General features: G+C 44.5%; 1 protein-coding gene across 4 annotated transcripts in view; it reads left to right on the top strand.

The window, feature by feature from the left end:
* Positions 1-16,331, top strand: part of RNF220 (ring finger protein 220) — a 227,854-nt gene that overhangs the window by 170,225 nt on the left and 41,298 nt on the right. For 3 of the 4 annotated variants that reach the window (XM_087731539.1, XM_009468164.2, XM_087731538.1), the window contains 2 exons: positions 6,035-6,156; positions 7,187-7,319. In XM_087731539.1, coding sequence (XP_087587665.1) covers positions 6,035-6,156; positions 7,187-7,319 — 255 coding nt within the window. The remainder of the gene's footprint in view (positions 1-6,034; positions 6,157-7,186; positions 7,320-16,331) is intronic. The other variant, XM_009468165.2, reaches the window with a different exon arrangement.

Below are 16,331 nucleotides of genomic sequence, written 5' to 3'. Positions count from 1 at the left end.
GCCTGCTTTCTTGTTTCCTCCTCCACATTTGTTTGCACTGAAATAACTTTGTGGTATTCGTAAGCTTTGCCACATTATTGTTAAACAGTTATTTAAGCAGTATTGCTCCAGATGGAGAACACTTGAGTGCTTTCAGAAAAAAAAAATGCTTATTTGTCTATATCTTGTGTTCTAATGAGCTTCTAATCAATCACGCAACTTTATAGCTTGCTCTGTGAGAATGGTTTCCTTATCCCCGTTAGTTTACATTGACAGAAATTATGTAGGACTTGTCCAAAGACATCTGGCTTTTTGTTTCATGTTCTTATTGACACAGTGAAGAAACTTAGGATATACAAAATGCAGTCTATCTGTCAAAGAAAAATCTATTTTGTTTGTTTTTATTATGTTTTAAGTGTACTTTTTAATATTGTTGTAACCAGTTTATCTTGGTATATCTGTCAAGCTTCTTGCCAGCTGAGTTCCAGAATCACTTCTGGAAACTCCTCCCATAAAAAGGGGCCCACGACGTTTGCTCTTCTTCCACATAGTCCTTGACTCAAATCTCAGCTGCCAGGGCCTTTTGTGCCCGAATCCTGTCAGATGTCCTCGATGTGTTCCATCCTGTTGTGGTCACTTGGGAAAGTGCAACAAAAGCTAAGGAAGGAGAAGGTAGAGAGGAAGATGTCTTCTGTGAGCTGCTGTTGGCCTGGCTGCAACATGATTAGGTCCTGATAGTTACATGGTTTGCAGGTACCTGACGGTCCAGAATTTTAATTCTGTAAGTCAAACCTTTGACCTAAATTGAACTGTAAGTAAGGTGAATGCATTTGCAAGCTCTGGAGCAGGAGATTAATGTTCTGTCTGTTAGACTCTCGGTTGAGTGTTTGTATCTGAACTTCCCTGTCAGCCTCAGTGAGTTAATCTCGCACCTCTCACCTGTGCTAAACTCACTTTGCAGAGGTTGTGTCCTTGTGAACCCAGGAGTATGAGGTGCTGATTCCTGATGAACCCATGTGATAAAGAAGGCATCTCTTCCATTTGCCTTATTTCCAGTGTTGCCAAACTGGAAACTTTAAGCCACCCTGTAAATTGATGCTTATGGAGTTTAGCAGTGCAGAGCAGGTTAGGTAGTCATTTGAAATTAGAGGCACAAAGTTATGGGTTAGCGTATCAGAACATGGATTCAGCAGGTTAAGTATGTGCCAACCTTGGAGAATAGTGTCAGATTGAAGGTTGCTGAAAATCATCCGTCTGGAAGTTTGGCCATGCAAATGTGAAAGCCCCACTGAGACCCTTCTGTGAATTTGGCCCTTAACATTCTCTCTCAGGCAGATGAGCGGCAACTTGTACATAAGGTCTGAAACAGATTCATTCTTGACCATCTGTTTTCTTGTTTTAACTTGTTCTTGAGATGTTTTTTTGTGCTCTGCCGTTGCTGCCTTTGTTCCCTTGGATGAGGTGCTCTTGGATAAGTTGATCAGCCACAGAAGCTTTTTGTGATAGGCCTAACAAAAATAGGTATAACGGCTCCTCAAGACTCCTCTGGTAGATTTGCAGAGAGCAGGTGCTAACTCTTGTGCTTGAATATCTTTGATTCAAATTTAGGGGTATTTGCAAAGTTGGCATTCTCAGTAGAGTTGTAAAATAGGTCCTTAGAAAGCTCCTTTTGCACCTGCCCGAGAAGCTGATTCCTGTATTGGTGGTGACCATAAGCCTGCCTCTCTGGGCAGACCTCTCTGGAGGTGGTCACCATGCAGTTTGTTGTTGAACCACCACCAGCATGTCGTGTGCTTTTGTAGCTGATGGGTGGGGGAGGAATAAAGCTAGATGATTTTCACTGGAAAGGAGACAAAAATGTTTCCACTTAATTTGATTGGCCTGCCATTGCAGGAGCTGCTAATGATGTCTGCATGGCACTCGGGGGACCACTCAAACTGGTGGAGGGAATCATAAGAGATATTGCGAGTAACTTAATCATCTCCTTTGATGCTGCAGTAGAGGTTTGTATAGTGTCCACTGCTAGATGATATGTAAGAGCACTTCTGAGGTAATTAGTGCCCTGTCCTGAAGGTGAATTTTTGCTTGGGGAGTACCAGTGAAAACTAAAACCCATTAGCTTTTCTCTCAGGAAGTTTTGCTGGGCTAGAGAATAACATGATCTTTAGGCATTAATAAGGTTTAGCCGTGATGGGGAGAGCCTGTTGTGAGAAAAAATCCTTGGTCTCTTCTGCCCATACGGCAGCAGTGTCTGTGGATGGAGGTGGGCTGGCTCCTTCTCTCTGTGCCCGTGGGAAGGCAGGGGCCAGTGTACCCTCAGCAGCAGACGCTTTGTCAAGTACAGTTTGGCTCCCCTAGTGCAAGCAGCTTCTCACCTTGTGTTAGTCCTAAAAGACCCCATATTCCCGTATTAGGAAAGGGAAGAGCAGCTCCCTTAGCCAGCACAGCTCCAAAGTTAAGCCAGAGACCGTAACTGAGACCCCCGCCCTTGCAGAGGGTCCCAATTCTTGCTCGCCTCCATGTGCGACTTTCTCATTCATATGCTATGGCCACTTAAACTCCCTGGCTGCCCGAAGGTTTAGTGTAACCTGAGGGAGAACATGCACATGCAGCAGGAGCATTGTGTAGGGTAATATACATCCGTTAAAAGAGAGGCCTCAAAGGTGCTGGAAGCCCTCTGATGGCCTAATAATAATTATTAATGCTAATAAAAATTAGTGAACTCCTCACCTCCTGACAGAAGGCTGGAATAGTAACTACAGAGTCTTTGTTCAGTCAGAGATATGAATGGGTCAGCCTTGTTCAAAAACCTCCTTCCCTGAGCTCTGTCCTCTTGCTTCCAGTCCTCTGCTGGCTGCATTTTTATCTTCCTGAATTACAAGAGGGAATGGCCTTCCCCCCCTACCCCCCCCCACCATGCTCCTGTGTCAGGAGCAAGGGGGAGAGGGATTAGTCAGCTAATTAGAAATGATCGCATCTATCAACACTAATTAACAATCCTGTGGTCTCACTTGCGTGTTCTTTTGAGCTGCTCCCCTTCGGGATGGTGCCACAATCACCCCCTGCCTTTGGGGCCGCTCTGTCCCTTCTGCGCTGATTGGAAGTGATAGCCAGGCTGCGTGTCGCGTCGTGTAGGGACAGCGCTGCTCGGGATGTGCTTTCCAGGCTGCAGCGTTCCCTTTCCGTTTCTGCTGTCACCAGGGGCACCCTGGGCCTCCGTGGGCACAACACCGCCGCTGCTAATGACCACGGAATGGAAATGGCAGGGGGATTTGTTTTCAACACCTCTTTCTTCCAGTAGCTTTTTCACTTGTGGCACTAGAACTTAAAGGGCTGCTTCTTGGCGGAGCTCAATGAGCCAAGATAGGGGCTGTCTGCTGAGTCTTGCGTGGAGCCGGAGCAGAGTGAGGTTCTGTTCCCAGCTCTGCACTAACATTTTAATAGTAGATCAGGTGCTTGTTCTGGCAAAATGGTCCCAAGAATTTATAAGTGCAAGACCTAAAACAATTTGTCTTCCTTCTGTCACTGTTACAGTGCATGGGCTGGAGGATGGCAGTAAAAAAGTTAAAAATACTAAAACTCTCCAGGCAGACTGACTTAGCTGAATTGATTGGCCACGGGAAGTCCTACCAGAATAATTAATATTTATTATTAATAATAATCCTTCCTTACGTTTCCCTGTTTAAAAACAGGATGAGGTGAGAGAAACATGTGTCTGCGATCAGGATAGAGAAGGCTTTGTCCTGTGTTTTTCTCTGGTCAGATAGGTGTTGCTAGAGAATGCTCAAGTCATGTCTGATTCCAGCCTCCTCCCCAGTTTGTGCTGGCTCTGCAGCACTAGCGAGGCAAGGAAAGAGCATCCTAAACTTATGCGAAAGAGCCATACTGGAGGATATAAGTATTCACTAAACCAGAACTTCAGAAGTCTCTTGTGCACTGAAGTACAAACCAGAAAGTGCATGGCTTAACTCTGACTACTTCTGGTAACAGGGCTGGATGATGTTGAAGGGGGAGGAGGGATAGCATTGTGGGGTTCAGGAAGGGGAGAGAACACAGAAGACGTGTTGGGGATTGTTGTTTTATTTAAAAGTGGAACATAATTCATCTGGGCACAATGAAATTAGCAGTAATACTTCATGATGTTTGCTTCTGTGTTGACTGGAATTCAAGCGGTTTACCTTGTGGAGTAGGAGCTGACAGTATAGGTAAAATAACAGATTTAAGCAGACAAAATAGAAGGGAAACTATTAAAACGTCCCACTAGGAATGCTGAAGTACCTGAAGTGTGTGGAGAGGCAGGTGGCCTGTGGAGCTGTCAGTGTGGTGCACCCAACACAAGAGAGGGTTGTGGAGCTTCAGCAAATGAAACTTAGATGACTGATGAAAGTGATGTGCATTTACTTGACAGTCTCTGTTGCTCAAAGTGCCGGGTCTCAAAACCACTCTCGTCGTGGTCTCAAGTTGCTGTCTCTTATTGTAGGAATATCACATTTGCAAAAGCCTTTTCATGATGCCAGGAGGGAAGATTTGTTTTAGAAGGAGTTTTCCTACAAATCTGTCTCATTCAGTGAGGAAAAGCAATGCCCAGGGAATAATTTGAAGCCGCCTTAATCTTGGAGCATCGCAGAGTGTAGGGGATAGTGAATATTCCTAATTCTGGATTGTGGGAAAGTATATCATAACCCAGAGAGTCCCGAGTCCAGGGAAGCCAACAAGAAAGCCCTGAAAGAGGCCTTTTGGGTCTGTGTTGGTGTGTCCAGATGAAACTTTAGTGCATCCACACCACCAAGTGAGTTATAAATGGATGCGCTTTAGAAAATGATTGACAGAAACTTTCCCGTACCCCAGTCCTTCTCTTCCTGGCATTCCAGCAGCTTTCTCTGACTTGTTGGCTGCAGGGAGCTGTTGATCCCACAGTATTCAGGCATGAAGGCTTTCAGAGCATGCTGCAGCGCTCACAATGTCAGTAACGATTTCTGGTTAATGCAGCTTTTTGGTGGTGTCATCTCTCATTATCACATGGGCTTTCCTTGGGCTTTTCCTTGTCTCTCATTCAGAATTTTGACCTTCCTTCTTAATTAAACAGCGACTTTCCTGCAGCCAGTGATTGAGTTATTCAGTAATACCTGCCTAAAGCCATCATAATAAAGAACAGAAGTTCTTTTTAATGCAAATGATTTGGTTCCAGATGTTTTGATCACATTAAATGATGGCTCAAATTAACCAGAGATTGGATTAAGCAACAGGCTACCTTGGCTGCTTTTTCTAATCATGGTGATTCCTAACATGTTTGTTTCCCAGAGCGTGCCCTCAAGAAGGCAGTATAGTCCTCAGTTTTCCTCTACATGAAAATAGTGAAATAAAAATGACAGAGAGAGCCAGAAGCTATCTAGCATAGGTGCTGCGTTTTTCACAGCAAAGATCTTTTCTCTCCATAAATGTTACCTGCTAGTAAGATGCTGCTCTGACTTGTTCGTGATATTCTGGGAAGGAATTATTCAAGGTGTACAGGAGACTCTGTGGTCCTGGAAGTGACTGTTATGTACTTTGTCCAAGGCTTTTCGGGTGCTACATCATCCTTCTATGGTCTAAGCAAGTTCCTGCATAGAGAATAGATGTGATAGTGGATGGATCTCAGACTTAGAAGGCAAAATCCAGAACAGCATTCAGTGGCTTGATCACTTAACTTTGAAAACAATTTCAGGCTTCCAAGAAAAAGTATTTAACCATTTGAGTAACTTACCTGGGGATGTGCAGCAGGTATTCCCTCTCCTAGTTTTTAAATCGTGAGTAGCTGCCTTTCTGAAATCAGGCTGTACTCAGCCACAGGTTACAGGTTTAATCTGGAAAGTGCTAAGTAACAGTCTCTGTACTATTTATGGAGATCAGAATAGGGAGTTGCAATGGGATTTTCTGGTGTGAAATCTTAACGTTTCTGCCAAGGGTTTATTATTTGGAGCTGAGCAAATGGAGAGAAGAGTGGATCTACAAACTTGACATGTCTTCTTTTTTTTGTTTGTTTGTTTTGTTTTCTTTCCCTGGTTTCTCCATGCAGCTCGGATTGGAAAAATGAAACGGAGGAAGCAAGACGAAGGGCAGGTATGTCCCCTCTGCAGCCGACCTCTGTCAGGATCCGAGGAGGAGATGAGTAGGCATGTGGAACAATGCCTTGCAAAGGTAGAGGCGCAGCAGGATCGCCAGCTGCCATTCCCTTCTCCCTACTCCCGGCTTTGTCTGCAGTTGACCTAACATGGGGCAAAAACTAACATTGCTGAGCTTACAGGCAACGCTAACTATGTCTCCCTAAGATCTGTAGTCACTTCTTTCTGTCTTGGAAGATGGATTCTTCTGTTTTTTTCTCCTGTGTTGCATTAGTAACTTTTTACTTCGTGCACCCTTTCGCTGTTACTGAAGTCTAAGTTGTAGACTGTAAAGGTAGAGCTGTTGAAGTTTATGAAGCCTTTTGTAGGACTTCATGCTTCCGGTGTAGCACAGCAAGAATAGTTCTTTCTGATCTCTGCCTTTGACAAGATGTGAATTATTTTTTGTTGGGTTCTTTTGTAACAGACTGGCATTTGTAAATGTTGCATGACCATCTTACTCCAGGAAGCGCATTTGAGCAGAACTGTTCTCTTGCTGTTCATCCCAAAGACAGCAAGGAAGGAGGAACAAGCCCTAGGGGAGGGTGAGAGAGAGTTGTGTCCTAGAGCTTTCTGTGCTTGTTTCTCAGGAAAAGCCCGCAAAAGAGATAACAGATTCACTCTTGTTGCCTTGAGAGGTGCATGGTGTAAAGAGAGGTATCTTTTGATCAGTGTGTCCCAAAAAATATGCTCTAGAGAACATTCTTGCTGCAGGTCAAAGGAATCTGTGTTTTACATGATTAGGGGAATTGTGCATGCAAGGTAGGGGAATGTATGTTGAAATGCACACCAGCATTGTTGTAGGAACCAGAGCTTAAATTTCCATGTGTAAAAATGATGAACCTTGCAGCTTGTTTTGATCTTAAGGTTGTCAAGTTCTTCCAGCACGCATTTACTTATAGATTGAGATCACTGGGAATGGGGGTGGGAGTAGATGCTGCTGTCTGCTCTGTATTTAGCTGTCCTGGGAACAGTCAAGCTTTTCTTCTCCATCCCACCCTGAGTTATGAACCCCAAAGAGCTATTTCATGCATCTCAACGCTCTGCCCCTGCTTTACCCTGTGCAGAGAGAAGGTTCATGCATGACTGAGGATGACTCTGTGGACATCGAGAACGAGAACGGCAACCGCTTTGAAGAGTACGAATGGTGCGGGCAGAAGAGGATACGGGCTACTACTCTCCTGGAGGGAGGATTTCGAGGTGCGCCAGTTTTTTGGGGGCCCTTGTAAATCATTCTGCTGTGGAAGCTGATCATTGTCTGTCTTTAAAGGGAGGGACCTAGAGATTTGCCTTTCACAAAGGGCAGGACCTTGAGCCTTTGCCAGAATGTAAAGTGATTTTAGCTTTCTGCCTCTCTTGAATGACGAGAGTCAAAATTTGTGCAAATCTTGAACAAAAGTGTGGCGTTATTTCTTGCTCGAGAAATGTGGCTGAAGAGGGAATGAGTAGGAATGGGTAGAATGAGGAGATCATTTGGGGAAAATAGCTTTTTATATGTTACACATAGTAAGAAATACATGGAAATATGTGAAGAGAGGGAAATAGAAATGAAATTGTAAAAATTCCCAGCCTGGAGTGACGAAAGCTGGTGTATCAGCCTCTGGTGATGTATTGAAGGTGACAGCTAAGTCGCTTTAGCACCTGCATAAAATATTAAAGGGCCGGTTGTGCATTTATCACTCCATCCCTTTTAAGGTTGATAAATGAGAATCCAGGAACCTGCTCTGCACCTCCAGCACGGCAAGCCCTTAGGGCTCCCAGACAAACACATTTTATTTTTCCTCCTTCTTTTGCTCCTTCCCCGGTGACGGGGAAATCAGTTACTGAGGAGAGAGTGAGTTATGGCAAAATTTGACCTCTTGTGAGCTTTATTGGTGAATGTAATTTTAGCTAGAAACCTGGCCCCTTTCTTACATTCAGCCCTTTGGCCTCAAAGAGGAGGATTTACTAAACTGTTCGTTGGCATGAACCTCTGGCACTAAGAAGAGTCTCTTGCAAGCAATCCACATAGCGCATGCCTAATGAGAGGAGGAATGCTGGCTCCCTCCATTCAATAAAGAAGATGGGGATGTGATCTTTTCCTATATCAGCTTGGATTTTAATTTAAAATATCTCAAGGGGAAAGGCTACTACGTAAGGGAGTTGGACTTAAAAGCCGTGTGCTCACTGACACCCTGGCACTCCTGATCTGCACTTACCCTCCTCTGAAATTAAATGGTAGCTGGGTTGTAGCAGAGCAGATGATCGGGAGCACAGAGGTGAAGGAGCAGCTTCTTTGGGTTTTAAAGGCTACCCAGGAAAGCTGACACTGTTGCTTCCTCTGTCTGTAGCCTTACCTACCTTAACTTTTTTTGTGCCCACATGGAGGGTTGAGTCTGTACATGATTCCAGGTAGAGGTCTGATGAGACTATGCAGGGCCTTAGGCTATGTTTATGTAGTATAGTTACTGCAATCCATAGCGGGGACGCATGGTATGTCTATGGGCCTCTATTGTTGTCACTGATAGTCCTGATCAGAAAAACCTACTCAGTTCATTTCTGCCTTTTTTTTGTGCATACATAGTTTCTTCCTTCACCCCCACTGAACACCTGAGTTTGAGGAGAGCACAATCTTCTGCTTCCTTTGGTGTGGACATTGTGCTGTCCTCACCTGGTTAACATTCCCCGTTGGTTTTGAGTTAACTCACAGAAGTGTGGTCTGAACCTTTCATACTGCTTTAGTCATGTGGGAGACCCTCTTTCAAATGAGGCTTCAGGTGGACAAAATGTGTGTAACTGATGTGATTAGGCCATGTAAATGCAAAGTACTTGCTCCTTGTTGCATTTTCTTCCTTATTTTAAGGAATTCTCAAATGCATTACTTTGCGTTATATAGAGCAACTGCTTTCCTCCGCCAGAGGCTAGACAGATTCTAGCAACAGTCAGGGCTGTAACCTCTGCAAGACGGCTGCACACGCATGGACAGGTACTTTTGTATTTCATACTTAGAAATAGCCTTGCTTCCATCAGGAAGTATGAGGTCTGTCTTGTCTTTCCTTTTTGAGACCTTCATGACACCTTCAAGAGTGTTTAGCTGCATGAACAGATCCAGTAAAGGATCAGAAGACTAGGAGGAGAGTAGAGCACAATTAGATGCGGTTCTGAAACCCTCCATAATTACCCTGATGGGAAGGCTTTTGGATTAGACTCTTTCCCTTTGTGGTGCTGATGTCTTGCAGATGAGCTCACAAGCACAGGAACCTCCCTGTGGCATTTGTGGTGAGGAGCATCCTCTCTGTGCAGCTTTAGGCGGCAGAGCCACTGCTGAAGAAATGACTCCACCTGAGCAGCTGGCAGGTCCCTAGCACATGTGTTTCTCCCTGCCCTTCCTCCTCTGGATCGCACCTCTGCTGGCAGCTGGATTCAACAGCTGCCGTGCTCCTCTAGAGAGGTGTGCTCTTCCCTAAACAGAGGAACTTTTTGCCACCAACTTTATACCTAGTATTTTGGATGAGTGGATAATACATGCAGGGTACCTACCTACTCTGCGCAAGAAGTTTCTGAAAAATTTGTGAGCCAAAGCAAAGCTGGAATGATCTCCCATAGCTGGCTGATGGTATTTCTTTTTAAGCAAGTTACACTTTTTCATGCTTCCTTTTGTGTTTCTCGTATTGTCTCTGGCTGCTGGCATTCAGAGGTCTCCGTAAGTCAGGCCTGCTTTGTGCACTCTCAGGTGACCTTAAGGTGACTTGTCTTTTTCCTTTCTCTGCCGGCATTGGCTCTTGCCTTGGTTTAGGGACAGAATTCTTAATTTAGAGCCCTGAAGCACAGCACAACGTTTTGGAGATGCTTTCCAATGCTTAAAACTGCTTTGTCTGGAGTTGGCAAGGCCCTTGTTAACCCCCGTCACCCGAGGCTTTGTGTTTGGCTCTGTTCCCTTTGCTGAGAAGTAGCAGCGATGTGGAAATCAAAGGCTTTTTATAATGCCAGACAGCTTTTGCCAGGCTACAGGGATGTCACCAGTGTCTAAAGAGATGACGTGGAAATATGTAAAACCGGAGGGGAAAATAGATGTCCCTGTGTCTCATTAGTTTCGGTTTTAATGGTGGGTTGCTTTGAAGAGATGTCACAGCTGGGCGAAGGGGGAGCAGGACACTCTGACCAGCGTGTATTGCACGAGTCGGTCAGACCATTGGGCAGCCTTACAGAAGGGACTCAAACTTAACACAGGTCCTGGGTTCTTCTTTTTATCATTTTTCGTTAATGGACAAAGTTCATAACACTTTAAAGGTGAGGAAAACTCTTTGCTAATTGTATGAAAGATCCTGCCACGTTCTCGGGTGCGGGAAGGTTGGGAGAATCCTGGGGCTTTTCTTCTTGGAAACAGAAAGGTGAGGGAAACAAACAGCCCTGCTCAGGTTTTCTGGAAGGTGGTCTGATACTTGTGAGCAATCACAGGCTGAAACTCTCACTTGTGTGGTTCCTAGGACGAAGCTTTCTTGCTTCCAAAGGGGTTGCAGGGAAAACTTGCTCCTCTCACCTGAGGGGCTGTCTTAGAAGGTGGAAATTCTGTGTCTTCTGTGTCAGTGTTGCAGCTGCAAATCCTCAGTTGGGTCTAGTGCAGCAGAGCCAAAGCACACCTTGCCTGCCACGGCTTGGCATGCTTGAGGCAGCAGGTGGAAGGAACAGGAGATGGCAGCAAGTAGGAATATGACGTAACCGAGAAGTGCTGGGATCAGTATGTTGTCTCTTCAGCTGTTAGGTTTGGTGAAGGCATTCAATCAGGAAATATTTTGTACTTCTGGATTCTTAAAGCATCGTTTGCTAGCGCTTAATTTGCTTACCCAAAACTGCAGGAACTAAATTAAGATTATTGGCAATTATATAGGATTTAGAACCACTTTGTTTCAGCAGAGGTCCTGCTTGAAGTAGGGGTTTGCAGCAGGAGAGTTCTTGCTTCTGTTTGGGATGGGTACAGAAGGCTACCAGCATGAAATACTGAGCGCTGTTTAAATCAAGTTTGTGCTTCAAAGTGAAAAGCTATGCAGGTGTAATAATCAAATATTTCCCTATTTTAGAACAGTGTCTCAAGACTAAAATTTCTCTTGAAATACCTGAACATTCAGTAACCGTCTGTCCCCGCATCTCTGGATCATCCCTCTCCGAAGCTCTTTGTTGCAGGGGATTATTTCATGCCATCTTTGTCTAATGAGTTTCTGTGTTTAGGAACCCAACAAAGCTTCACAAGTGAAAGCATCAAGTGGCTCACTCTCTGATGGTTTTTTTTTAAACGCTGAACATATTTGTAGCAATTCTTCTGTTCCCTCTCCAGAATGGATGCACGTTACCCTCAGTGTTTACACTGTTAAGGTTATCCCTTTAAAGAATTCCTGAGGGAAGTTCAAAAGGTTTTTTTTTTTTCTTTGAAAGATTCAGTGTCTCTTTTTGTGTGTATGTCTCTTACTTGAAAGAAGGGAAAGGGAGGGGGGGAGTGAAAAAAAAGTGCTTTATCTGAAAAGAATCGCATCAGCTTCGCACTGATAGAAGCCGCTGTCATCTCTTAAACGGCTTAGCACAGTCAAAAGGCAAGAGGACTTAAAACAGTGTCTTACACAGGGATCGATGGGTGGAACACATAACTCGTAACTGAAAAAAAAAAAAAAAAAAGGCAGCACGGGGGGGAGAGATAACGGTAATGATTGCATTGAGGGAAGCTTGAGGGAGGCTTGTTCTTTGTAACACAGCTTCAAAGGTGCCTGGACCGGTGCCCGAGCAAACTGTCCTGTGAAGCCGCTGCCTCTGTAGGTCTAGGGAGGGAGTGGGGGATGCTTGCACCCTTCTGTTTTTTAGCAGATGGGACGAAGATTAGTAAATGCCAGGTTAGCGGCTCCCTTCTGCTGTTTCACATTTGAGGAGAGGTTTTTGCCACTTGGTCTCTCGCCGTCCGTTCTGGGAAGGCGGCTTGTTCAGGAGAGGGGAAGGCGGCGAGCGGCAGATGGGGCGGTTGGGGAGATGGGGTGGGGGGACGGGATGTCAGCTTATCGATCGCACCTCAGTCAGGAGAGCTGCAGGCGCAGCGCTCTGAGCACGAGCGGCAGCGTGCTTAATGTGATTGAAAGGCAGTTAAAATGGCGGTGACCTTTTCAGGGGGAATTAGATTGCCTGCCAAGAGTGGTTAGAGGGAGTGATAACGCCAGCTTGAGGAAGCTGTCCAGTCTGCTTCAAAGGGAGAGCGGCAGAGACAGGGAAAGCAAGCTAGCAGCAAGTACCATTTAAAGCACGAACCGTGCGGTCTGATAGAACAGAGATTGCTGTCCTCTTTAGATATGAAAGAATTGAAGAATTGTAGCTAAGTTCTCTCCACCCGCCCTGTCTTTCTCTTCTCCCCTCCAGCTCCCCCACCAAAAAGCCTTCCTCCAGGCACAGTAGCAAGCTAGTCACCAGTGCTCTTCTGGGTCTCTCTTCCTTCAGCAGATCAGTTGCATCAAAAATAGCACAGAAGAGAGAAAGACTTTGAAAATGTTAAAATGGTAAGCAGGGCATTTTCAGGGAAGGATACTTTCTAAGAGAGATCAACGTGACAAGGATCTGTCTGATAGCTTACGATACTCTTGAAGAAGGAGAAGCACACAAGGATTACTTAACTCTGAAGTTTCTCTTTATTTCTCTATGCTGCCCTCCTCCCAAGCTAGCAAAGGGCTTGTATCTGTTCATTAATCTCTTATCAAGGGAAAAACAGCACAACTTAGTGTATGCATAGAGGGACTCGGTAAAGCCTTACAAGCTGTAACAAACTACAGTTATCCTTGGGTGCCCATTTTGCATTGGATCTCAGTCATGTACAATTAGGGCAGCTGCCTGGAAAGTGGGACTATATTAAAATGTCTAAAAGTTTCCAGCAGATGGCTGCAGTCCCACTGTCAGCTTTCTATCTCTGCAGAATCAAGATGTGCTTCAGTTTGAGCAGCAAATGTTGTAGGCCAGCCTTCGTCCAGCATGGGTTGGTTGTCCAAGAAAGAGCACTGGGGCAATAGCTATATGCTCCTCCAATTTGTTCTCCTTCTAAATATGTGCAACATTAGAAGCATGCTCTCAAGTGCAAGGTCCTCAAAATCTAAGTAGATGCTTTTCAATTCTCCTGCCTCAGTAGCAGGTGTTTGTGAACACGGTGACTTTGCTTGTGTCTGGTAACTGCCTGGCAGAAAGCTCCAAATAGAGGAGGAAAACTCAGTTGCGCTTCTCAGTGCAGTTTCATGAACATTGAACTCTACAACAAAGCTCCGCAAAATCTGTGTTTGACATGTATGTGGAAACTGAAGCATGGAGAAGCATCTTCTCTAATGTTATAAAGGTAGTAGCAAAGCTGGTAACAGAGCTTAAAAGTCTTGCTCTAGAATCTCACCTAGTAGCCAGCTGTGCCCTCTTTCTCAGATAAAATATAATGAGGCATGCAGGAAAGCTTCAGGAGGCGAGGAGACTTTCCATTTTTCCATGACAGGAGGTTCAGGCTGCGTTTAAGATCATACTAGTAAGAGATCTAACTGATCTACTCCAATTCAGCAAAAGAATTTGAGCTGAACAGTAAAAGCGTGACTTCTCCTAAGAGACTGTGTGGGAAATAGAACATATCACTGGCATATTCAGGCCTTTCGGAAGAATGGTCTAGTAACTGGAATCATCTTCCCCATTTCTGTGCAGATGAGTCAGAATTCATTCATTTTGCCCTGGCAGGCTAAAGCAAACTTCAGCTTGGGTGCAAGAGCAGTCTGTGGTAAGAGTATAGGGAGTCTTTGCCATAATGAAATTCTTAATCTTCCTCCCACTTAGCAAGAGCTCAGTTCAGTGCCTTTCTCTGTCACATTTCCAGTGTCGGTGTCCCTCGTTGCGTAGTCTCCGAGATGAATGCATCTACACATCTGAGCATCCTTTTCAGACTCTCAGTCTTGGTGGTTTAGCCTTTCTATATTTGGTTTACTACCTTCTGCTGGTCACTTCCACCTGCTGTAAGCTTCCAAGTGGGTGAGATGTATAAATTTCATGTTTCTCAAGTGCTTATTCTATGTTTTATCCCCCCTTTAGAGGGCTGCTCAGTCCCAGAGCGCTCATACGCCTTACCTCAGCCCTTGTGTAAAATGGTGGTAATCCTGGTAATCCCTCTGTTGCTGAAGGATGGTACGTTGTACTTGTCTGATGGAGTAGCCCGAGCACTCCTTAATGTTTGCACCTCTCTCCTTTGAGAGCAAGTACTCGTCCATAAGGTAATACTTGACCTAAAAATGCTCAGATATGTTTACATTGTGTTTATATACAATAATCAGATGGGCTCTATGTGACTATTTCTCCATAGTTTGTATTCACATATAGAATTTGAGGGATTCTGTGGCTAATAAATGTCTCTTGGGTATTGTACTGAGTATTAATATCAGAAGTTCACCTTAGTAAGCAGGACAAACAGATGAGAATAGTATGTGATTTAAAAAAAAAAAAAAATCAGAATTCCTGCCTTACATACGAAAGCCATCATGACCCACCATGTAATTGATGCTCGATATCATGTGTGTTTAAAGTTCATATAATGCTTCAAGGAACAGTGTTTTCTTCATTTTGGAGCACAAAGTAATCAATGGGACTCGGCAAAGTAAAAATCACTTTAACTGGAAAAAAAAGAAATTGGTGTTTATAGCTGTTAGAAGTCATGGTTGTTGATGGTACATTTTTGTTAACTTGAACACATGCAAAAATGTAAGAACCTAATTTTTATGCTCAAACTGCCAGAACGCATTAGCTGAAAGGAGCACAATCAACTAAACCTTGCTGTTTGATTTACGTAATGCCGACAGCCACTCTAACCAGGAAGAGATTTTCTGTGGGAAGAAGGGGAATTCTCTCCACTTGACAGTATTATGTATTGTACTTGGAGGAGGAGAAGGGATGCCTGTCACCCAGCAACAGAGGAAGGAGGAAAAAAATTAATTAAAAAGAAAACAGAAAATGCAGTTGTAACACCATGAAAATTGGCAGGGGGAGTAAGGGAGCAGGTAGAGCACCTGAAACTACTCAATTTTTTGAAATTGACTGGGTTTCAAGTTGACAGCATCCCTTTAAACTTCAATTTTCCTAGATCTCAGACATGCAGCATAAGATCCTCCAGTCCCATCTGCTGCACTTGCTTAGCTACTCTCTGCAATCCATTTTTCTAGTGGTCTGTCTGCTTTGGTTTTGAAAGTCCCAGGCTTTAAGACAGTCATTTGATGATTTTTTTTTTTTTTTCCAAGCGTCTGCAGTTTTGCTAGAACTGCAACCTACTTCTTGGACACTCGGGTCAAACTTCAGTCTTAAGCACACAATAGTTGATTGATGTGATTTTAATAGCATTTTAGAATACAGTTGTTAAGTCAGGGGCAGTGAGATTTTTCTAAAGGAAGAAGGGAGCACGGGTCTCAATGGCTCTAAACAGCTCCTGTCTCCGCATGTCGTCTCTTCCACTCGGTGGTGAAACGCATTATCGAGTAGTGCCCGGAAAGTGGCTAACTGCGTTTGACACACGCCAACTCCCTGCCTCCACACTGGATAATTGCATTGTCAACTGTTCAGCAAAGTGGCAGGTGACACTGCAGCCGGATTGATTGTCCTGGTATGGAGGCTCCCAAGACTGTCAGCCACACAATCGATAGAGTTTACACAAGACACCGTCACTGCATCTGTAACTAATTTCACTTTGAACCTCGCAAGATGCGGCTGTCCCTGTTTCCTGGCCTCTCTTCTTCTTTGCTTGCATCTTCTCCCTGAAGTTGCTTTCCTGCTGAAAGCCTGGCTTTATTTCTTGTTTTGGAGCTGAAAGTGAAGAAATCAATGGTGTGTTTTGTGGTTTCAGAGTTGAGGGCATTACAGCACATGGCTAACTAGCAGCTCCAGTTTTGCAATCAATAGGCTGATCAATTGATTAAATTAGCACTGATTTTTCTTTCTTCTTTCCAGCCTAGAAAAGAATTAGTTTGGGGGGAGGAATATATGGGTTTGGCCTGTGAAATTTAGCCCTTGGTTTTCCAGTCCTTGGTTGTCTTTCCCCTACAAATACAATCTCTGTGCTCATCATTATTTAAAGCAAACTGCATCGAGCCCCGCCACTGGCAGCGGCCCGCGGTAAGCCAGGGTGTCACTTTCAGCTGTTCACCAGCCTCGCTGCTTCATGCTCGGCTGCCTTAGAAAAGTCATCCTCCAAGCTCTGCTGTG

This window comes from Nipponia nippon, unplaced genomic scaffold, assembly GCF_047370975.1.
Source record: "Nipponia nippon isolate SJK-2023a ecotype South Korea unplaced genomic scaffold, ASM4737097v1 scaffold_5, whole genome shotgun sequence".
Classification (NCBI taxonomy): Eukaryota; Metazoa; Chordata; class Aves; order Pelecaniformes; family Threskiornithidae; genus Nipponia; species Nipponia nippon.
This window is presented reverse-complemented; position numbering and strand designations above follow the sequence as displayed.